The following is a 25,512-nucleotide window of genomic DNA, read 5'->3' as shown; positions in this document are numbered from 1 at the left end:
GGGGTCACTAGGTCAAAGGCCAAGGTCACAGTGGCTATAAATAGACTGAAATTTGGAGAAAATTTTGTTTTCCGCACCATAGCTCTTGAATGAATTATACGATCTCAATCAAACTTAGATGGATTGTCACCCTCAGTAAGACCAGAAAGTCTATCGATTCTGGGGTCACTACGTCAAAGGTCAAGGTCACTGGCTATAAATACACTGAAATTTGGAGAAAATTTTGTTTTCCACACCATAGCTCTTGAACGAATTATAGGATCTCAATCAATCTTAGATCGATTGTCACCCTCAGTAAGACAAGAAGCCTATCGATTCCGGGGTCACAAGGTCAAAGTCACAGTGGCTATAAATAGACTGAAATTGGAGAAAATTTTGTTTTCTGCACTATAATTTTTTAACAAATTATAGAATCTCAATTAAACTTATATGGATTATCGCCCTTGATGAGACAAAGAAGCCCAGGGTTCGAAATTACCTCATGTCCGTAAGTCCAAGACTAGTAAAAAACGTCGGACTAGTAAACTCTCTATAGCACTAGTCTGTACGGACTAGTGAAAATCCGGAAATCAATCTTGAATTGGTTAAGATTTTAGCAAGATTTGTCTGAGTCTCTTAGATGTTTGAACTTATGGTCGATTACCTGCATGATTAAGTGTTTGCGTGACTATGACATCCTGATCTTTCAAACACATGGAGTGCGTTCGAGAGCGCCATTTTTCGACGAGCACAAATTCCTGCCGATTCCGAACTCCGAGTACGCATCACGAGAACGGATTCGAGGTGCAAGAACTGCAAGTAGTGTGATCTAAGAACAAGCACGTTTGTGCGCACATGTTCTCGTCATTCACGACTCAAACACAGGAGTTTGTAACACTATAGCTCATGGCTTGGTAAATCGAGTGAATTTTATTGACTTTATTGATAAAATTTCGAACTCCTGTGACTGTAAGAACTGAGCACGAAAACAATGGTAACGTCGATCTCGAACGCACTTATGGACATTTATAAAAGGATTAACTCGGAGGTTACTGTATGCTTCTGAAGATCTCGAATGCAAAATAAAGTATGGTGGTCTTTTTCTTCTGAAGGTGTCAGAAAATGAATTGCTTGCAACTGTGATGTGTTTGGTTTCATTAAATACTATTGAATAAAATGATTATTTAATGATATACTGGATGGACTAGTGAAATGCTTTGCGGACTAGTGAACATCAATAGTGACTAGTCCGTACGGACTAGTGCTTGAAAAAGTGAATTTCGAACCCTGAAGCCTATTGATTTTGGTCAAGGGTTAAAGGTCAAGGTCAAAGGATTTAAGTCGGCTGAAATTTATGTACGCAAAATTTTGCTCCCTGCTTGATAATTCTTGCAAACTTTTCTGCCGGTTTCCTTTATGCCCATTCCTTGCGCAACTCGGTTTGTGCATCTCCGATGCCGGACGATTTTTAATTTTTTTTGCATTTCATTTATTTTGAGTTATTATACAATTATTTACCATTCCATTGATCCTCTACAGGACTGTAGTATACTCAGGTGACAGTTTAGCATATTGGACTACCTTTTCAAGTAATGAATCCTTAGAATTAGCTACAACTAGGATTAAACTTGAATGTATATATACAGGGGAAAAAACTTCTTCATAACTGCAAGGCATTGATAACCATATTGATTTGATTGTTTGGGCCATAATATGTGGTCACATTTATCATGAGAATATAAAGGGGTGAAATTCTAGAAAACAACAACACAACTGCAGTTATTCGAGGAGCGTTGTGGCCCATGGGCCTTCCATTATCCATGTTTGCTGTTGTAACGCTTTGAAAAACAACAACAGTTGATTTGTATCTAAAATCATAATAATATTCAGTCATTTATCCCCCTACCCTTCCAGTGCTATCTGTTCTAACTGAATTTCCACAATGTTCAACTCCCATGAGTACTTTCAGTACTTTGATTCTCTTTATATCCATGCTTAAGTCTCTAAAATGTCGAGCGCTACCATACAATAACAAAGATTGTCTTTATAGTAGGAAGCTGTTGACTTTTAACATGCTTGATAAGAGTTTAAACTAACTACAGAATCTCAAATATTGATTATAAAGAGAACAATTGCATACTTTAAGTCATAAAATAGCCTACGTTGATTGTGTTGGGGGGAAACACAGATGGGGGTACACGATCCAGTAACCAGGTTCTTATATGTTCTTAACCAGAACTGAAACAGGCATCCCAAGTCAACCACCCAAGCTCCAAAGTCCGGCTACAGCTGCCTTTGTCAGTGTGAAACGGAAACCAAATTGAATACTAGTATCTCTTTTATAAAGATAGTAAAGAGGAAATAATCTGTTGTAGTGCAGACCTTTAAAATCCGGTTCTTTTAGTGAATAATTCACGACAGGTTGGGTAGTATCGAGTTCTATACCCTCTGACGGCTCTGGCAACAATGACCACTGATCCATTTCAAGGACCCGATAAAACGAGGTTTGTTTGAGATATGGTCACGTGACGTGTTACCTGCCTAAACACTATCAACTACGTCAACCACATGAACCAGTGAAAAAGAAAAATATCCATTTTAATGTTCGGAGCTTTAAAAATGTATTAAAGTATTTTATGAACAAATCAAGCGAAGAGATAAACGTTTGCGATTTTAAAGGAGTCGTATCGAAAAGAGGTAAGATTTATAATGTATTTCTCCAGCAGGTACATGTACAAGTTCCACACTGGTAAGTTAATCTTGGATCGGTACCAATTACTTCAGTTTTACGCAAACTTGCAAACAGTAGATCAGAAACAAGAATTACTGACGGAACAGTGTACGATAATTTACTGTACATGAAGTCAAAATTGAATAAATGCTTAGCAATTGAACATTTTTGTATACATTTTAATGCTAATTTTGAGTTTACAAGAGATTTATAAGATGTCTATATTGTATTACATCTACGTGGTGTTGGATTGCTAATTCTTTATGCTCTCATAATGGAGCCCTAAAACACAATCAATATAGTGCTTAACAGCAAAGTAACCCATTAAACGAATCGATTCAATCAGTTGGTTATACACGCACCCCTCCTAAATAGATTAACGTTATTTTGAAGGGGGAAAAAAGAGCTTCGTTAAATGGACAGTGTTTATCTAATGACGGTACAAGAGCTGGCTATTAATAGACCAGCTTAAACACAAGCTCTTATACACTGAAATATATCATTACATAACGGTTTCATGATTACACGATACATATATATTTCCGAAATCTACGGGGTTTATCTCATGCTTTGTCGACACATGCATGACTTGGAGTTGCTTATTAATATGTTACTATGTCAAATAGCAGATAACCCTCTTACGTTCCATGCTTCTTTTGTTAAATGTCCATCGTTTGTATTGGGGATTTTTGTTTACCAGACTTTTCTTTCTGTTATTCAATGGAGGATATAGAAATGCGAATATTGTTACGCTTGTTTAAAATATTAGACTTAAAGATTCTTAAGAGGTTTCTACATTATCTGATTACGCGTAACCGTGTAATTATAAGAAATTATATTCACATTTACCTATATTTTCTGTCATTTACTTGTACTGGTTCAAGGTATTTGATTTTTCGATAAAAGCAATGACATAACAACCTGACATAGAAAACCCCTCTATATCAGGGAATATGATTGTTTTTTCCTGGATTGGTTACACCATTGATAATATAAGATAAGAATGTTGTGGCATACAAAGCACACCATGCTTACAGTGTTTAACAACCATGATATCAATTCCTTGATGTAACTTGACGGACTTACAAATTCTTTCACCAAAATGTTTTAAAATTGGTGACGTCAGTCGTCAAAGGATGCTTTTTTATTGGTCGTACTCATTTCAAAATATGAAATGTTCTCAGTTACGGAATTGCAGCGGAGAGCATATTTCTAACATTTTGTTGGTGTTACTAATATAAAATTATTGTCTGTTTGTTCCAAGCCATCCAAAAAAGGGCAAAATTAGAATTTACGATAAAAAAAGGGGACAACAGCATGGCAACCTTAAATTGAATGAGGATAATCAACATGTGTAATAAAAAGAAACAATATCAACACGTGTAATAAAAAGAAACAGTATCAACACGTGTAATAAAAAGAAACAATATCAACATGTGTAATAAAAAGAAACAATATCAACACATGTAATAAAAACAAACAATATCAACACGTGTAATAAAAAGAAATAAATGCGAAATAGATGTGGCATAAATAAGAAAGCAAAAAAACAAAACAAAAAAAAAAAAATTCTCAAGTACGAAACGAAATCATGAATGATAAATAAATAACATCTGAAATAAGCTACCCAGCAGCAGAATCATCTTATATCTGGTAAATATCATTTACATGTAATATTTAGGGGAAGGAAATCTAGGCTGTTAGGGGAGGGAGAGTGACCATTGCGTAGAAATTATCCATTGTTTATATATCCCCACAGTATCCTAGATATTTATTCTTTGCATTTATATTTTGCAAATTATGGGGGTTTATGTCTTGTTGAAAGGTCGATACTTTTATGAAAAAATAAAATACAAAGAAACGACTTAGACTGGTCCCCGACAAAACATTTGTATGTGTAGATTGTACAGTGAGGTGCACCAGAAGCTTCGTCTCCCTCGTCGTAGACTTTGTAGACTAATAAACCTCGCCAGTACCGTATAACAACATCAGATGAAAACAAAGTAAGTCATCTGCAGTAAAACATAGACATGTTAGCTGTTCTTTGAAATCTAGGTCTTAAACGTCCTTAATCTACTTCAAAATGTTATAAAGTCACTTTTAACGACCGCTCCAATTTATTCTAAAACATTTTATGTATTTAGCACCATAAAGAGGATCTTATAATATTTTCGAATCTCTAAAGGAGTGGGTGTTAGAGATACCGGTGAATATTTATACGTAGTAGAAAATGATAGGTCATCAAGTGCCTGGAAATAAAGATACATATTTAATGTTAAATACCCAGCAAAGCCTCTTGTATTTAATGTATATATTAAAAAATATATCCGAAAAGTGGGACCCCTGCTCCAGCCCCTCCCCATTCATACGGGTCTGCATTTTTTGAAGTGAAAGTCGATTAAATCGTTGTTGTAGTGGCATGCTGAGATTAAAATGTTTCATATCTATCTGTCCATCTGTTTTACCAACAGTGAAACAGAAAGTAATGGCACATTTTGGGATGCTTCTTGCAGCTCATGGTTCGAGTTCTGCATCTAACCTAGCGCTTCAGTAAATCTGGTTAAGGCTAGTTTAGGTCTGTTCTTACTTTCTGGCACATGGAATACAAACCAAACTTGCTCATTTGACACATCTCAGGATGCTTCTTCCAACTGCTGCTCTGGGTGCTGCATCTGACCTATATTTTGGACTTAATTGAGATCAATGCAATAAATCATTGGTGTTTTGATGGGAAGATGTCATAACACTCAAAGTGATTTAGAATACTTCAAGGGCACAAGGGCTGGGATCATAAAAATTCGGTATAATTATGAACAAGCACTTCGCAATATTTGTATGGCAGGTTCACAAGGCTGGATCAATAGTTACTTCTAAAGAATATGTAGTGTTTTACATGTTCAGTTTCCTGCGGTGGCTTCGTCCCTTTTACGATGATTGTAGTGTAGTTTTTATAATGAATTGCTCAAATTTCCATTACTTTGTAAATCTTACTTTGTAAAGAGAGATTTTTCATCTTATGTTTATGAATTGTGCAACAAATGATTAGTGAAATTGATATAAAAACGGAAAATAAAATACGTGTACAGGCGATAAAGTTCTACGCGCAATAGCGTGGGTGTTTAAAAATGAAATATATTTACTTCAAGGACTCTTCATTCACTGACTTTATAGAAAGATAATGTATGAAATTATTTCATTATAGAATTCAAGGACAAGAAACACGAAGCAAGAACCTACATATGCATGAAACATTCCCCTTTTGTACGTCCGTCGTTAGACGGGACGTATTATGTTATGGCGCTGTCCGTCTGTCTCTCCGTCCGTGGTCATGTTTTCCGGACTTTTCCCCGTAAGGAATAAGGAATGCATGTACAGCATTGAAATTCTCTCACAATTTCTCTCTCAAGAAGCGTAAGAGTGAGTTTGCATTTCAGCTGGACTGTACTGTGACCTACTTTAGGGCTAAAAGTAGGTCACATTGTTCCCTGGACCTTTTCTCATTGAAATTTTGTCACCACTGTCTGACGGGCGTATGATGTACAGTTTGCCTCTTGTTGTAAGAACATATCTCCGTCTTAGTATTCTACAAAAGTAACGTCTCCTTTCAATGTCGTAATATCACGCCAACCTTTTGGTAAACCAAAAGCTCACCTCTTTTTATTAGAATTTACTTAATAGAAATCTTCATTATGCAGTTTACGGGAAAAACCAATCCGTGACGAACATGGAGAGCGGGGTGGGATGGTTTCGCCCACAAGAATGTTCAGCTCGGTGGTTGATGAAATGAAACAGATTGAAGAAATTGCGAAGCACGAGTACCGTGGGGAAGACGTCGATTAAAAACTTGATACACTTGGTTTCGCTTCACTATCTCCAAATCAATGAATAAATCAAACAGCAATGAGGGTAACTGAGTGACATAAGTTAAGTGAAAACGTGTAGGATTAGAGAAACAGTGTGATAAAACACCGCAAATTTTGGTGAATTATTTTGACAACCGCAAATACAAAACATTACCCGGAAGCTCGAGTTGCCAATTTAAAATCAAACACGTGATCGATAGATAATTCGTGTACAGAAGATTATGGAATTCAAGTTTAAAGCACAATTGAATTATTTACCTATTGTAGGGCTTTGAAAGCTGTCGATAAGACGGTTATGTGTTGAGATTATCGTGAATTTACAAAATCCAGGAAGGTAAATTAACAGAAGTGGTTTTCCAGAGAGAGTGGACTAATTAAGAAGTAGCTTTCTCGGGGAAAAGGTACTACTATCTACTAGTGGAATTATCAGTAGGAAACACCAAACCAGTAAAAGCCGCGGGAGTGTGGCGGTGGTCAGTATAAAGCTGCGGGGGTGTGGCGGTGGTCATTATAAAACTACGGGAGTGTGGTTTTTGTCAGTATAAAGATTACATACTGACCTTAAAGTTTTTTTATATTCCATACAAATATTTTATCTACATAATTTTAGAAAATATGTAATCATTCAAAATTATATAATTCTATGGTGGTTTAAAATAAGCAGTTAACAGAATCATGCCGAATATTTCGCGATTTTGTTTTTCTTTTCAAATTGTAATATGTCTTTGAAGAAGTATTTAGTATTAAAAGTGTCATTTCATATTGATATCGTAAACTATCAGTTCCTTGACGTGTCAAAAGGTAGCATGTAATATTCATAGTGTTCATACTATCGTGTACACGCTGGTATGCTATGCGACACAGATGTCCCGATCTTGGACAAATCGCCCCTTCCAATGCCTTCGCCTATCATCTTTAGAGAAGTGGACAGACATAGCCTACATCCATGGGTGTAGGCTATGCCTACCAACTTCTCTAAAGAGAATAGACCCTTCGCAAGCAAAAGAACTTCGGCCGCATCAAATGACTTCGTGCACATATATGTGCATCTAACCTTGAATTTGGAGGGGTAGCTAGAAAAAATTGACAGGTCATTCGGAGATGTGGATTTTCTGAGATTTTACAAATATTATGACTGCTCAAATAAAAGAAGAAATCAAAGTTATGTTTGAGATTTTTTCAAGAAATCAAAGCATGTACCAATTGGAAATAAGTTCTCGAGCATTCATAGATTATCTTGCTAGTTTTCAGATTCATTAATTTTTCTGTTGTTGTTGTTGTCATACTTATGAAGTCGGTGATCTACTAGAAATATTCTATATCAGATTAATTTTTTTTTTATATTTTACTCCAGATTTTCTTAGAATCACAAATAAAATCGATATCTTCTGCATTCTGTTATCTAAGTTACGCTACAAACTCTGCAAAATGCAAAATCTATACTACTAAATGTTAAACTACGGAGATAAAATTAAATCAATGTTACCCGATTTAGCGATATAAATTAAACAGAAGTGTAAAACAAGAGTTCCAAAGTCTGAATTAAGACCCAGCCAGTATTTGTTGGGTCGACATAACGATTTATTTTTTTGGTATGACAAATGATAACGAATATATTAACTTCCATGGACAATGCTACTCAATTCGAACAGTGACTAAACAAGCTGCAGATCTGCGCCCATTGTCGGTTACGCACGGGCGCTTCTAATCGATTCTCTCCACCATCACCCGGATTTGAGGGAGGGTGGGTGGACTCAAAACCGTGGTTGGCGCCGATGATCTACACCTCTCTGGAAAAATATTGCGACAGGCCAGAGATTCGTGTTTATGATGAATGAAGATCAAATACATATACCGTATCGAATATTATGAATAGATAAACTAATCGTCAGAAGGGTTCGAATTGACTAGCTACTTAACATGGCCACATAAACATAACAAACGAGATCGCATGAAGCTGAGTTTTTGTTTCCACATTAATGTTTGAAGTTCAAGTGTAGTGGGGAAATGTGTTAGGAAATTTTAAGACGGTAATTTTTTAGACCTTAATCGTGCTCACCCCCCTTGCGCCTTAAATCGAAGTTTTTTATGAGGCGGGTCTGTAGCTCTCTGGTCTGTCCCAATGTTTTTTTATGAGGCGGGTCTGTAGCTCTCGGGTTTGTCCCGATGTTTTTTATGAGGCGGGTCTGTAGCTCTCTGGTCTGTCCCGATGTTTTTTATGAGGCGGGTCTGTAGCTCTCTGGTCTGTCCCGATGTTTTTTATGAGGCGGGTTTGTAGCTTTCTGGTCTGTCCTGATGTTTTTTATGAGGCGGGTCTGTAGCTCTCTGGTCTGTCCCGATGTTTTTTTATGAGGCGGGTCTGTAGCTCTCGGGTTTGTCCCGATGTTTTTTATGAGGCGGGTCTGTAGCTCTCTGGTCTGTCCCAATGTTTTTTATGAGGCGGGTCTGTAGCTCTCTGGTCTGTCCCGATGTTTTTTATGAGGCGGGTTTGTAGCTTTCTGGTCTGTCCTGATGTTTTTTATGAGGCGGGTCTGTAGCTCTCTGGTCTGTCCCGATGTTTTTTATGAGGCGGGTCTGTAGCTCTCTGGTCTGTCCCGATGTTTTCCCAGAGAGCTACAGGTCTTCAGCTTAAAGTAAACCTGCATGACATTTTGATATTAATGGTCTAGGGTGGATATCCTTTTTTGTTGGGGCCCCGATCACACGAGAAACGCGCATTCAGTAGTGATATTGATCTTTCTAGTTAGTAATTTCCGTCTTCTGTAATTTGTGGACAATTATTCAAAAATTATCGCAAAGCGAAAAAGGAAATTATTTCAAAACTTCTAGCGTTACAAAATTTAAATCCATTATGAAACGCCTGTGGGTGGTAAAGCCATTGTTTTGGTACATATGTTCTTGAAGTTTAAACACCTACGTTTTCACATAAAATGATTAATGTTGAAAAATCCAATCTGTTTCCAGGCACTGTGTACACAGCTTAATTGAGGACATACGAAGATTTTCAGAAACCAGAACGATGCATTTCAATTCATAATCAAAAAGTTTAATAAAAATGCTAGAAGTAGTATTCAAACTTTCGATAAAATATTTACAAACTAAATTTATTTTAGTCCGATTACAAAATTCATAACATTAAATGCATTGTTCGCTATCCAATTTTAATCTCGCTTTCTGAATTATCACATTGGTGCTTATTTGTTTAAAACGCACTTTTCGCTTATCGTGAAACAATTTGATTAAGTGTTTGTGGAAAACCCTCAAGATTGGTGAATTGCAAAACTTCTTCTGATCGATGAATCGAATTCTAAAATGATTTATATCGTTAATGTAACATTAACTTTCCGCTTGAATTAATGACAAACGCGACATTTCTCGATGACTTTTAGGTACATTTCACCTGCATCCTATCGTTTTTCTAAAAACAAAAACAAAAAACAAAATGAAAAATGAAATCGGAGTATATTTCCAAGTCTGTCTTAGAGTTAAACATTTTTGTTAGCTCCTGGCTGTATTGTGGCAAGGAAATATACAATGTATAAGGCAGCTATTATGTATTACAGAAGGTGGTATATCAGGACATTTATAAGTTATTGTAGCATACAAGGGGAGCTAAAAAATCATTGGATCATTCCAAAATCGAACCCGGGACCCTTACATTACTGGTTAGGTGTTCTAACCATTGAAATAACTAAGCCGACATACAAAGTATAGTAATATTACTACAAGGTAAAAAAAACTTATTTCGGAAATCATACAAGAACTCTTCATATCGAGGAGATAAAAAAAGCTGAAGATGGCTGAACCGTCTTGTGTGACCTACATGTAGATCACTAGTCTACACTAAAAATTTGATGGCTCGTTAAAGCATTTCATATGAAGTATGGTTTCACCATCAAAAGAGTGATACAAATTTTTAATTAATTTTAGATGAATTTTGATGGTCAAAGTAAGGTGAGTTGCTGAAAGAAAGTTTCGAGGGAGACTTAGAAGTTCATTTCAGGGCATAGGAGGGAGGGGATTGAAACATCGAATCAATACTCCCTTGTCTCTTTATTCCCTTGCCCCATTAATGTTTAGCTCAGTGGTATCTGAGATTTGTAAAAATAGATCTCTTTAGAGCATTTCAGTGACTTATGTGAGCTTATAAAATTAACTGTACATACATGTATGTGTTTTTCTAAAAATGACAACTTTTTGTAGATTAGCTGAATATGAAATGAGAAGCAGTACCACGTGACCAGCGTCATGGGATCAAAACCGTCTACGGTCCAGGAGACTCAGATGCGCTCCTCCTCGGCGCCAAATGTAAAGAAATCACATCAAAATGGGGTCTCTCCATCGGGACCCGACACAGACACATCCTCTAGTTCTCGTAATCCACCTAAATCTGCTGCACCTGTCGTGAGTGTTGTAATGTAGCTCTCTTGTAATTGGAGGTAGTTATAACTCCGAGTAATTTGAAATATATTGTTAATGATGCCAATCAAAATTCATGATAAATCTACATTGCTGATATTAGATTAATTAATGGCATCAGGATTACCTCCTTTTACGGTTTATGTCCATTCTTTCATTGTGCATTGCTTTTAATTATTTTTTGCGTTGTCTGTGATTTAATCGATTTCTATATATGTTTTGTTGCGTTCGTCAGTGTTGTTTGATGCACGCTGTCATTAATAACCACAAAAACTGCGATGAATAATTAAATTTAAGTTTTAAGTGTTCGGGTTCCATCAATCTCACCAAATTGATTAATGAACTTTCATGGAGTTCCCCGATGTAGAGCACGAGTGGATATTTTATGTTACCATAGCACACTTTAATTATGCATAAGTAAAATTAGATTTGCACCGGAGATGACAAAACTGCTGTATCACGAAGCAAAATTTTCTGTTGAAGATCAAAGAGTATCAAAACTCATTAAATGTTCAGCGCATGACATTTGTATAAGAAAAGGTTCTCCTTAATTTCACTTACACCATTTATTGTTACACATTATTCAATCTATCAAAATTAAATGTTAGATCCGCTCGTATACTTGCATACAGAGCGGATCTAATATCTACTTTTAATTATGTTACACCTGATTAAATTTGTACAGACGGCATACTTTTCAGTCTGTTTTTTTTTTTTTTTTTTTTTTTTTTTTACACATATTTTGCTTTGCCACAACTCCCGTAGTTCTTCACGATCTCACAGCTTGTATGGATTACGTTGTCACGTGGTACTTTAATGTTATACTGATTTTTAAGGCGCTATTTGTACAAGTTCTGAGAAACATTTTCGTTCACAAAATTCAAATAATAGTACTTGTTTTTTTTTGTTTTTTTTTACTATATACAACCCGAGGTACAAACACTACATATGTATGTGTTTTAAATATCATCAGAAAATGGAGAATAGCGGTCGCTTTAAAGGATCACCTTGACGGACATTTCCTATTATCGCACTTTATGCAAAAAAATGTCCTCATAGATATATGAATCAGCCAGCGGGGTGTGTATCCTGTTAAAATGATATTGATAAAAATGTTCGATAGTAAAAACGCAACGTGTTGGAGTTTTACAGCGCATGTTTGTTGCCAGCTACACCACCCCCTGGATCGACTGGAGGAGAAGGCTTGAGACACGCCATATTTTATGGCAGATAATGTAATAATGTTGCACCAAAGTCGTCTGTTATACACACACTCGCATGTGATCAGGATTTTCTCACCAGGGGACGCGTTACGCAAGCTTCACTTACACCTTTTTCAAGATTCTTGTAAAACTTTCAATAATTTATTGAACAAATTCCAGTTTCGTTTATTGATAAATACTCAGCTGATGGAAACTGTGGTTAGTTTGATTAATCCACTTGAATTCCTCTTATTCGTTCTCTATGAGTTGGACGTCTGTATACCATACCGAGTAAACAAACCCATGTGTTACTGGAATGCTTTACATTTTTCTCCACACGAAACAGTCAACTCACTTGTTTTCACCGGCGTACTTGTCATATTGGAGTTTATTCATATGTATATCTTGTGATTAGATTGCCTCGTAATTGCAGGGTTTTTTTGGTGAAGCTTCCGTTCCGCGCCCTCTGGTGAGCGATTGATATGACCAGGATCTACTTTTACCACATTCCCACTAACCCAGTGTGTTATGTCTATGAACGCCGCTTGGCATCTTCATACAAACATTTTTTTTAAATTTGTTATATTACTTTTTGTGAGATATTCTTTCTTAAATCAAAAGAGATATTAATTAGAAAAGAATTGTAAATTCTAGTGGCATTATACCGGGGGTGTTGCTGATACATGTATGTTACACTGCACATAGCGAACAACAAGGAGTGAAATTGTGTAATAACATATTCAACCTAAGTGTGATTGAATACGAATTTTATTCAACATTTTGCATGTTTTAAAACACGCAATTCGTTACGTAAATAATGCAACCAATAAAAAAAATAGGGATATTCTGTATAGCATTGACTGTGTGCGATTTCTTACCAAATTTCTTTTATTTCTCCCCGAATGGCACATGTACTTTTACAGATATACCGGTATAACATTGTATAGCATTATTTGCTAAATAAAAAATATAAACTACATGTAGTTACAGTAAGAATTTACAACAAGCAAAACATCACTATGTAGTCAGTGGGCACTGGCTTCCACTTTAATCCATGGCCTGTATTACCTTTGAATGTACTAATCAGTATATATACCACCTTCACAAGTCAAGGGTTATTGACTCGTTACCTCACACAGCGAGGCAACGAGTCAATAGACCTGTGAAGATATATATATACTTATTTTGAGAGAACAGTTTCAAAAGACTTTGAAATTATGTTAATTAAATGTTCTCACCAAGTAGTGTAACAGTCCTAGCGATACCATTTTGATTTTAAAACATTATACAACTGGAATTATTCATTTAGATACAAATTTCGAGAGCATAGAATGGACAGTCAGGCAAACCAAAACCTGCATCTGTTGCCCAGTTACAATGGTCAAACCAAAACCCGCACCTGTTGCCCAGTTACAATGGTTTCTGTCTAATAATTTGAAGACAAATGCCGTATAAAATGACCAGTTTCTAGGGAGTCCACTGCTTTCATAAGCATTTCGATCATATATAATACAGGTGTATTCTGTTCTTTTTATAGATGACCTGATTTTAACGTCATATTTAACAAGTTTTTGAGGTTAGAGAGAGAGAGAGAGAGAGAGAGAGAGAGAGAGAGAGAGAGAGAGAGAGAGAGGTATAAACAGTTTTTTTTAAAGGATTCAGGTTTCCTTAATTTTTTTTTTTATCTGTGATCATAATTTGAAGCATCAACTTAAACCATGGAAAACAATGCTAAGTTTTGAATCAGAAATTTCTCTCTTAAATAAATGATGTAAGATGAGTTGAAGGGACACAAAGTTAAGACGGAGGGGCATATGTTTAATATCTAGGGGATACCGGTCTGAGATTGAAGGACACAAGACTGAGAATGAGGAGGTACAGGACTGTAACAGAATGGGTTGCAGGGTTAAAATTGAGATGAAGGGGTCACAAGCTTAATACAGGGTTTATACCGAAGAGTGCTGAAACACAGAGACACGGGGCTTAAATTGAGATAGAGGGTTTACACGACTGACTTCGGCGGAAGAAGGCTGACCTTGTGGTATTTTTAGGGCTAAGATATTTAGTAGAGCGGTCACATGACTTAAATTAAGAAGTCACACGGCTGATATTGAGCAAGACGCAGGTCTGAGGCTGAAGGGGTGCAAGACTGAGATCGGGGGACATGGTGTTGATGTTGAGGGACATATGGCTAATATTTATGGGATACAAGTCGATATTGAGAAGATATAGGACTGAGATTAAAACCATAGGGCAGACAGTGGGATGCGCAAGTTTAATGTTGAAGAGTGCTAAGGTCGCAGAATACATTGGACTGAAATTGAAGGAGCTCAGGTCTGAGATTTATGGATACAAGGCTAAGATTGAGGGGACATGGGACTACGTCTGAAAGGGGACATGTGTAAGATTGAGGGGACATGGGACTAAGTCTGAAAGGGGACATGTGTAAGATTGAGGGGACATGGGACTACGTCTGAAAGGGGACATGTGTAAGATTGAGGGGACATGGGATTACGTATGAAAGGGTACATGGGCAAGATTGAGGGGACATGGGACTAAGTCTGAAAGGGGACATGGGTAAGATTTAGGGGACATGGGACTAAGTCTGAAAGGGGACATGGGACTAAGTCTGAAAGGAGACATGGGTAAGATTGAGAGGGTCATATAGCTGAGACTGAGCAGGCATAAGGCTGAGATAAAAATATGGTCTCTTAAAAGTACAATGCCTAAACCACTATCAGGAGATTATAGACTACTATTTTCTGTACATATCGGGAACTACAGTATTTTCCCGTGCAGAATACCTTTTATTGTACTAGTGAGTGTATAAAGGAACCCAATGTTTAATTATCCAATGCTTGAACCTTTCAGAGTGGGAAAGAGGATATGAGAAGTATTTCACACGGATCAGAAGACGAGGTTGTAAGACTGAGTGTTCGATAGGATTGTGGGTTTAAGGCACCAGTAGACATATTTAGTTCACCTTTGTTAGCTTCGGCAAATTTCGGAAATCTTCGGCGGTTTTGGTTGCAAATCCGTTCAACACGTAGCTACTTTTGGTGATTTGGTTCTGAAACTACTCAGAAATGCACATTTCTCGTCTGATTACACGTGTTTTGTTTTTTCTTAAGGTTTGTTTTAGGGTGCATGGCACAGAGTCGTTTTGTAAAATCTCCAGAGGGTTTCATACAAATATATATTCAATATTGCTGTATGACAAGCCATTGTCAGAATTAAATGGAACTTAGCATGACAATTTATAATTTAAACTTCTTTGTTATTTCAAAATGAAAATAAAGGAAAGAAAACCATAAATTGTATAACTTTTTTTAGTTCACTGATTTTGCAAATACGATTATCTCTCCGACTTTCTGTGATTAAATACATCCTAATGGGTGCAATGACGTGTTTCAAAGCCAATGGCCAGAGCAAGTCTCTACCGAAGTAAATCGTATATAGATTTTCCCTTTGTGTTAAATTAAAACCATCGTGATTTTTTCATATGCCACATCACATGAACGAGTTTCAATCGATTTTATCATCAAAATTGATGTTTGCCAACCTATACAAATCGGGTACTCGGTAATAAGGTTCTATTCGGATAATGTCCGGAAATACTGAACAAGCGAAAAAGTCCAAGGTATGGCCATTTACTGTTGTTTTGTTTTATTTCTGTATTTATTTGACTGCGTGCCGCTTTGTCGGATTGTATATTCAGGGAAATAATTTCATATACAATGTATAAAACAATTTTATTTCTGTATTTATTTGACTGCGTGCCGTTTTGTCGGATTGTATATTCAGGGAAATAATTTCATATACAATGTATAAAACATCACGCCACACCGGAAGTCCTCTTCTCTTTAAGAAATGCAAGAACTGACATTAAATGAGTGTAATATATCTAGTTCTGCAACAGCTAGAGGAACATCTGGTCAATCTTCTTTCCAGTGAAACATTGACAAAAGTTTTAGGTGGTTTTTTTTTCTTTGTGAAAATTGATTCACTAAACAGAACCTTAAAAGGACTCGATCAAAAGAAAAGTTATTCGTAGTATTTACACTGTTATCAGTAAGTTCATCGATTCGGTCGCCTGTCGATGGCAGAATTTCAATGGAAAATAATCCGCCGGTGTTTACATCAATATATTCAAGAATTCATATCCATATTGTGAATACGCATCAACAGGGCATTGGTTAGAATTTGTAACAGTGCGATCTACATTGTTCTTGGTCGCTTTATCTTACATTTATTCAGGAAACGTTTTATAGAATTACCCTGCAAATCAGAGACATGACAGAGAACAGATGCATTTGTAAAGATCGCGATTTCATAATTTCATGTGTTTATCTAACGGTCTAATCCTTAAAATCAATTCATCTCTATTTTCTCTAGACGGTAAAATATAATTCTGGCCAAAGAAAATATTTGTAAAGAAAATTTGATTCAATATTTGGATCAGTTGTCTCCATTTTCATGACTAAGTTTATTGTTTCAAATCCACATTCAATGCAAGACCGAAGATAAGGATGTCCTGAAAAATTATATATAGATTGCATGTAAGAGTTTTGTAACTTTTTTTTTTTTTTTTTTTTTTTTTTTTTTTTTTTTTACAAAGGAATGTTGCTTTGCAAATGAAGTGTATATGCCTCCATATTTGTATAGATTTCCCTATGGCAATGATGTGGCTGAATATACCCTACGGGTCATTAAATACATTAACATTTACAACATGTCAACAGGAAAGCTTTCTTTGTTGTTACAGGGGAGAAAACCGCCATCTTATCATAGCAGGCAGATCCCCCCACCTAAACCGCCGAAGACCTTGAAAGAAGACATTTTCAGTGAGGAGAAATACAAGTTTGTCGATGACTATGTTCTTAATGTAAGTATTGCTACTGATTGGTTGATGTCCAAAATCTAGTGATATCGACGGGTTAAATCACAAAACTACCGCCATTAATACTGAAATAACATTGTATAATCCTCAAAATTTATGCGGCTAAAGTACAAACATCCACACTGTAAAGAAATGTTACAGGCGTCCAATGAGACTCCATCGCCGTCACAAACATCATCATCATCGTCGTTTTCGTCGTCGTCTTTCTCCTACGAGGTAATGAAGAACGCACATATCTAATGCTCAATGAACTGTCTCTTACACACAGGCGCCTCCAAAGCTTCTCATGGGGTCCTTTAAAGAACTCATCAGATACCTCACGGCTGAGGAAGACTGGGATGATCTCGCTAAGGCGCGCGCCATCTTCCGGTGGGTGACCGCCATTGATGTGTACAGTTTAAGGGTGGATAGTGATCCTCCTGCCCACTCACCATTGGAGTACTTCACTAAAATCCAAAAAAACCAAGGCAACCATGCTCACCTGGTTTCAGGATTATGTCAGTAAGTGACTCAAATGTTCTGTCTTAATAATGCTGGCACAGGATTGTGTCAGTAAGTGACTCAAATGTTCTGTCTTAATAATGCTGGCACAGGATTGTCTCAGTAAGTGACTTAAATGTTCTGTCTTAATAATGCTGGCACAGCATCTTATTGGAAATTATGAGGGCTGTTCGAAAAGTTCCGTTGAGATCGCATTATACGATCGAAGCCAATAAAATTGTGCGTACTCAAACTTTGCGTAGATTCCAATGAATTATAGAAATATTTGATGTTTTCCGACGAATTTTAAGAATTATACAGCAAACAGAATATTTGAAAGTTAGCTTCACGGAGCATGGTGTTTTTGCAGATTTTCATAAAGAATTTTTTTTTAACGTTTTGATTCATTGCACTTTTTCAGCGCATAAAAACTCGTGATATTTAATATCACATCACAATAGTAATTTATACCACCTTCACACTCACGGATTTTTCTTACGAGTCATCGCAAGCATTCGTAAATCACTCGTTCGTATCCGTTAATAACTCGTCATAACTCGCACACACTCGTAAGGATCTGTGAAAGTAGGGGCAAATTTTTTGACATGTCAAAAAAAAAAATTCACGATTGTCCACAGATTTCATTTTCCGTAAATAACCCGTAAATAACTTGTAACAATCCGTAAGTATCGTAAACTGGTCGCAAGAACACGCAAACTGCTCGTAAGAATCCGTAAAACACTCGTAAAAAGTTGTTGTTGTTTTTTACGAATCTTTACGGTTAGTTTACGATATGTTACGGATAGTTTACGAGTTGTTTACGGATTATTACGAATGTCTAAGTGATATTTACGATTTCATTCACGTCGGGTTACAACCGCTTTACGGATTGTTCAGAGTCATTACGAGCACTTTACGTATAGACACGATTACTTTGCGAGTCATACTTAAACTTTACGATTAAGGAAAGGTATAAAAGACTCAAAATTTAACAGTTTCTTTCAGTAGTTATCAAGACATCAAAGAAGTTACACATCTTGCATACAATATACATACATGCTGTTACAAGTAATGTCAGTTGTCGAATGATGATACAAAGCCAATTGCGAACACTTTTGAGTCAAAAACGTAAACAATCGTAACTAACTCCTAACTATTTGTAACAGCACGTTATCAACACGTTAACAGGTCGTGATTACACGTGAAAGCTAATGTAAATCGTAAATTACCGTAATATACTCGTAACAATCCCTAAAAAGCTCGTAAAATGTCGTAAATTGCTCGTATTTATCCGTGTTCACTCGGAATAAATCATCGTAAATGTATGCCGTAAATGCATCGCAAGAACTCGTATTAAACCGTAAATGGCCCGTAAATACTCTTAAAACGTTCTTAAACAGCTCTTTAAAGAGTCTAAATCTTAACAATCCGTGTACTTTTACGTATTTGTGGAATACGTAAGGATCTGTAAGAAAAATCCGTAAGTGTGAAGGTACCATAAACGCCATTTTTTGAAAGTTTGAAATTCATCAGGATATAGCAAAGGTTAAAAGCGACGTTACGTGACGTTTTGGAGCACCGCGCTGTCATAAAATTTTGTGTACGGACCGGGAAACCAGCAATGGAGACAAACATGTTTTTGGTTACTGCTGAAAATGGACTATATGTATCTGAAACTGTGGTGTTAAATGGAATCAATGAAAGGATTTTTACTGGGTTTCGCACATAAAATTTTTGTTTTATTTCCCCGTGTGAAATCTGTCTTGCGTGGTAAGCAGGGGCGGATCCAGGAATTGCGGTTACGGGGGGGGGGGGTACTCTATGAAACAGGGGGTCGGGGCCGCCTTGAGGCCCCTGGTAGGGGCCCAGAGGGCAAAGCTTCCGGAGAAGCTCCTGGATTTTACAGATTTTATAGGTCTTGAAATATGTCTCCTATTTAGTCATTTGTACTATTTTCTATCATTTTTAATAAGGTGAAATTAATAAAGTGACGCAAATTTTAATGGTGTTTTGGGGGAAAAAATTAAGTTCTCCCAATAAAATAATTCAAGAAATCAAAATATTTTGTCATTTATTTTTCCGGGAAATTATTGCTTCTTTTATCGTTGAGAACATTTTTCTAAACTAGATATCACGATTGACCTTAAATTTGAAATTTTTAGGGGAGTTGGGGGCGCCGGTTGTGCCCCCCCCCCCTTAAATACGCCACTGGTAAGCGATTCTTGGATCTAACTGAGCTAAAATACGCTAAAAAACATAATAAAAACGCTGACAAAGCATGTTATAAAGATACATTTTATGACATGAGAAGTGCGTGAAATTGAACATCGTCGCAAGTCACGGCTGAAATGTACGCTCCTCCCCCATCGTCGCAAGCCAAAACTGAAATGTATGCTCCTCTCCCATCGTCTCCCTGAGAGGAGTGTACATTTCAGCCGATGAAGAGGGAGATGAGCGTACATTTCAGCTGTAGCTTGCGACGATGGAAATTGAATTGTGTTTCTCTTCTTTTTTTAAAGAGTGAAACTTTTTGAAATGATGTTGGACGTTGTGTAATGTCGGAAGAATTCGATATTTTGCTCCATGAACTCGCTACCTGCCGTGTAAAAGTCATTCTATACATATATATTTTTATTTTGCAATAGATATGCATGGTTTTTAAAAAAAAAAAAATACATTATTATGAATAATCATGAATTATTAGAATTAAATTAAATTAAAACCCACAATCTTAAGCACGCAGTCATTTTATCGTAATTCACAATGTCTGGGAACTTTTCCTACAGTTTTGGCAGATCAAAATTTTCAAATGAACAATAGTTTTACAATTTTAAAAATAGATACAACGTAAAATTCTTTGCAGAATGGCAGGTTTACCTTGTGTAATCATCAGTGGTATGAACAAAAGCGCTGCCTACGAAATTGGAAAGAAATGTGAACGGAAGCAAATGGGTGCACAGTGGAATGCCGTATTTATCAAAGATGACTGGAGATTCCTGGACGCCTTTTGGGCCTCTGCCTGCGTTGTCGGGAAGAAGTCCAGTGATTGGACACTTGTTGACAATGATGGTAATGTGACGCAGGAGGAGGAGGAGGAGGAATCGGAAGGGGAAACACAACATCGTGTCAATGAATTCTACTTCCTTCCTAATCCCGACCAATTGATATGGACGCACTTTCCGGATGAGCAGGATTGGCAGCTATTGGTGAAACCAATCTCGGTCAAGGATTACGAAAGTCACGTGTACGTTAGAGAGAGGTTCTACTACCTTGGAATCAACTTTACACCTAAAAGCGAAACAAAATGTGTACTTACGGCAAAAGATGGGGAAATCTCTCTTCCTTTCACTTTACCTGCAGAAGAAAGCGAATTCTATAGGTTCAAATACATGCTTTATAAAAATAAATCGGCAGGTGGGGAGGACACTGGAGCGGATGTTAATCTCGATAGGTTTGTATTGTTCGAGCATACAGCCGACAGTCTTCGTTTCGCGTTGAGATTTCCTTTGGCGGGGAAATTTAAAATGGACATATTTGGGTTAGACGTGCGACACTCTGATATCTTTGATTTGACCTGCACATACCTCATTCATTGTCCAGAAGCTCAGAAGAATTGCCTTCCATTGCCAGATTGCCCGCCCATTGGTTGGGGTTTCGGTGGTGATGCCAAAAATGCTGGATTGGAGGCAAAATCCCACGATGGCGCAATTATCATAACAAAAGATGGAAAAGTTGAAATAAAACTAGGCGCACATAAAGACATTCGATTGCATCAGCTGTTGAAAAACACAATAGTTGACGAGGCAACTCTTAGCAAATACGCAGTGATTCGAGAGGAGAATGGTGAATTTATCGTCGACATTCGATTACCACAAGGAGGAGAATATGCCATGAAATTATATGCAAATGAGGATGGAGAAGATGGAGAGGCTGGTAACGTTTTGAATTATCTCATCAAATGCAACGAGAAGAATCTGACGAACAAACCTTTCCCGAACGTCACTGATGGTTTCATTGGAAAGAAATCGATTGCTGATGCCTTGGGTGTAAAAGCTTTATCCCACAAAGAAGGCAAAATCCATTCGAAAGATGGAAAATTAAAATTGGAATTCCAGGCTAAAAACAATATGGAACTTGTATGTGAGCTTCACAGCAATGATCCTAACGCCACAAAGCATATGAAAGTCTATCCTAAAGAAGTGAATGGGAAGTGGATATTTGATGTGGACATGCCCATCGAAGGGGAATATTCAGTGAACGTTTTTGCCAAGAAAAAGGGTGATGGTAACAAGAGGATTTATAATGTACATTCCTACATGATCCAGTCGGATGGGCATGCTTTAGAAGATGGGGAAGATAACGAATCAAAAACCGGAGATGACTCTAAAGAAGAAATTAAAGTAGTCACCGAAACCGTTCAAACATCAGAAAAAGAAATTTTGATACCAGTACCCAAAGGCTTCGACAACGTCGTTGCATGTCTTCATAGGAGACATGCAGACGATCTTCCAAATGCGCAAGAGATGGAATTTATGGAGCAAGACGGAATGAAATTATTCAAGGCCACTTTTGACGAATACGGAGAATACATTATGGATCTCTACCAAAAAGACGAAAATGGCCAAGTGAAGAACATAGCTAGGTACCAAGTCAATAGGAAACCAGCTTCTGAGCTGTACCAAGATGACGCTCGCTTGTTGATGGAGCAGCTGCAGTCCGACATGCAACAAAACCGCGATGACGAACAGCGAATGCAGGATGAAGCAAACCAGGAACTCGGAGCTCTCAAGAAAGACATTCAAAAAGCAATGGACTTAAAAAATCCAGAGATGCTTGAAAGGAGTATAGCAGCGTTCGAAGCAACAAACCCACCGGAAAATGATAAAATGTTGCAGAAGGCAAAGAGGCTTCTAGAACTCCTAAGAGCAAAAGAAGGTAGGTTAATCAATATGCAATACTAATTAAAATCTATGTTTCAATTTACATTAGTCATTGATGACCGTATGTTTGATCCTTATAGAGCTAAATACAGCATCACACAGCCGAGACTTAGAGCAGCTGGACAAGGCAATCAAGCGAGCCAAAGAAGCTAACTATGACAGTCTTCTGGATCTACAAATTGTCATGGCAGGCCGTCTCAGGGATCAGCTACACAGAATAGAGAAACTCCGCCATTCTGTTCTTAACATGGACAAGAGAACAGTATCCGAGATCCGCAACTACGGAAATCCACCAGATGGCGTTCACCAGTCAATCCAGGCGGCGTGTTTGCTACTTGGACACACCAAAAAGGAGGTCAAGGTTAGGATTCAATGAGAAGAGTCTTTGTCGTAAAAAGGGCATTATGTAACGTTTTCAATAATTGAATTACTTTTCGATGGATTAACTGACGATTGATAATCTGTTTCCAATGGCTTTATGCTATGACTACTATTACAACTACTTGGACGCTTGATACAATAAAGAATGTATGCAAGGGTTGATTTATATTTTTTGCTTATTTAGGTTATAATTAGTACAAATATAAAAATCCTTTAAAAAAATAAGGGACTTCAAAAGTTGAAATGTATACTTTCTCCCTATATATCTCCATTCAGATCCCCCCACTGTTTTAGAATTGAGAAATCACTGGAACAAATTACATTCTATACGTTAAACTTGATACATTTTACTTATAAAAACAGGGATTTGGTTTTTATTTTCATCATTTTTGAAAAATTAAGTTTGATTGCTGCAAGTTCCGTTAAGAGGGACGGCAATGAAATTATTAGTACTGTAAATTGTGAAACACTGCATTGTTTATTGCAGGAGTGGAAAACGTGCCAGATCATCTTAGGGAAGACCGGCAAAGAATCAATAATGCGTCACATATCCAACTTTGACCCCAAAGACTGTTACCTAGATGTAGCCCTGTCATCTAAAATGCTGCTTGAACCGTATTCACTGGAACAGATTCGTGACGTCAGCGCCGGGGCTGCTACGTTTTTTGTTTGGGTGAGTAAAATGAGTTTTAATAAAAATAAGAGCACAAACACCATAGTGTAATGTTTCACAAACCTTGTCACGTTACCAGGGAATCGTTTTCCTATGAATAAACAATTGTTTTTGTCAGTGAATAGGTTGCAGGTATTACCAAAAGGTAAACAAGATTTCCAATTTTATTCATAAAGGTGAAAATATCTTTATATAGGCCAAAGGTATGATTGAGGAAGTAGAGGCGACAGGTGGCGCTGAGAGACCAGACGATAAAATGAAAGACAAGACCACCACCAAAAAGGGAAAATCCACACCAGGCTCCAAGAAAAAGAAGAAGTAGACTCCAAAGGCTGAAAGCGTCACCGAGAATGCAAATTCCTAGAAATATTTCTTATTGGATCTGAATGACAATCAGTGTTATTATGTTAGTCATATGCCTTGTTGAATATTGCTGCTGAATATTTAAGTGGTAAAAGAATGCTCGAAATTAAGTTCATATGTTGTTCATCTAAATCTCACACCTGAAGAAATTATTCAATTAGTATATGGTGAAATGAAAACATGATAAAATCACGATTTATAGACTATCATATGCATGCATATTTCCCCCTGAACACGTCATTTTAGTTTAAATACTTGTAATCGAGGGTAAGGATATAGTTTCATGATATTCACCAATCTTTATGTATCCCCATACTACAGCAGATTATGAACGTTTCTCCAATTCAAACATGAAAAAGAGGTGTGTGGGTTTTTCTTCTTTTTTTTTTAAACAAAGGAAACGCAAACAAAAATAGCTATTGTCTGTGATGGATATTAATACATGATAATGTTTTATGCTGCACAATATTTTAAAAAATTTCATTGGATTTTTTTTTAATGTTGAATGTAATTAGAAGTTAGAGTGCATTTATTTTGTGAAATATGTTGCGATTTACACTTTTACGCATACATGTATTTTAATTTTTTTCGGAAAACACTGGGTTATATAAAACAGTGTTGATTTTACTCACGTGTTAATTCTACTCCGTCCAAGTTTTCCTTGCACAATGTATTTCTCAGTTTGTAAGCCATTAATAGAGCAGACCACGGAGGAATCTTGTAAAAATAGCTAATATTCTATGATACCGCAGATATATAGATATATATATATATATACATGTATTATATATATATATATACTTTCTACAGACTATATATTTTATCAGATACTGAAGTCAAAAGAACGACATTTCTGGTGGTTAAGGGTCCTGATATTAATCACGGTTAGATTTGAGCAATTAGAGAAAAAAAAATATTAATTAGATTTTTTTTTTCATTTTTAGCCCCTATCTTCAATAAGTCACAATCTGCATGATTCTTACAGGGACTGCTACTCAATTAGGAAACGAATTCCCGTCCTATATATTTTATTTTTTTTAAATTTATTTTTCGTTTTGTTACTTATGATTTAATAAATGCATCATCAATATTGTTTCGTTGTTTATAAAGAAATAGATTCACGGATGGCATAATTCGGCCTTTTAAAAGACACCCTGTTCACTAATTCGATATTTTGTAGACAACGTATAAAAGTAAAACGGTTCTTATTAGCAATATTAATTCCACGAATCTATACTATGGAAAAGTGAAAATAGCTAACAAATGATCAATCTCATAAATCCCACAAAGAATACAAATTTAAGAGTAGGGCAAAGACACCCCCCCCCCTGGACGCACCAGAGGTGGGGTCAGGTGCTTTGGAGGAGTTAGCATTCCCTATTGTCTGACCATACCCGACGTGAGGCCTCTATCTCGATCAGGTAAACGGAATTATCACTTGTCAAAGTCACTATATGAAGAACAGCCTAACAATTGGAATGAAGCATACCATACAGCATTCGACCTAACGAATGTTATATTTAGAAATACATGTAAGGTCATTATAAAGACCGTAGAATTTGCGAAATGCAGACTTCTAAC

The 25,512-nt window shown here is 36.7% G+C and overlaps 1 protein-coding gene across 20 annotated transcripts; it reads left to right on the top strand.

Annotated features, from left to right (window-relative positions):
* The first annotated feature begins 2,380 nt into the window (after positions 1-2,380).
* Positions 2,381-25,021, top strand: LOC125669562 (uncharacterized). 20 transcript variants are annotated; one of them, XM_048904157.2, is made up of 9 exons: positions 2,515-2,676; positions 10,777-10,977; positions 15,066-15,113; positions 16,960-17,079; positions 17,363-17,595; positions 20,438-22,509; positions 22,595-22,875; positions 23,383-23,568; positions 23,765-25,021. In XM_048904157.2, exons 2-9 carry the CDS (start codon positions 10,822-10,824, stop codon positions 23,888-23,890), a joined length of 3,222 nt encoding a protein of 1,073 aa, XP_048760114.1. In that variant the 5' UTR covers positions 2,515-2,676; positions 10,777-10,821; the 3' UTR covers positions 23,891-25,021. The 20 variants fall into 20 exon arrangements, with proteins under 20 accessions (XP_056017168.1, XP_048760115.1, XP_048760114.1 ...); XM_048904152.2 differs by having other exon boundaries at positions 15,066-15,116; XM_048904161.2 differs by having other exon boundaries at positions 2,519-2,676; positions 10,777-10,881.
* The last annotated feature ends 491 nt before the right edge of the window (positions 25,022-25,512 follow it).

This window comes from Ostrea edulis, chromosome 4, assembly GCF_947568905.1.
Source record: "Ostrea edulis chromosome 4, xbOstEdul1.1, whole genome shotgun sequence".
NCBI lineage: Eukaryota > Metazoa > Mollusca > Bivalvia > Ostreida > Ostreidae > Ostrea > Ostrea edulis.
Note: the sequence above shows the minus strand (reverse complement) of the source record. Positions and strands in the feature narration are given on the sequence as shown.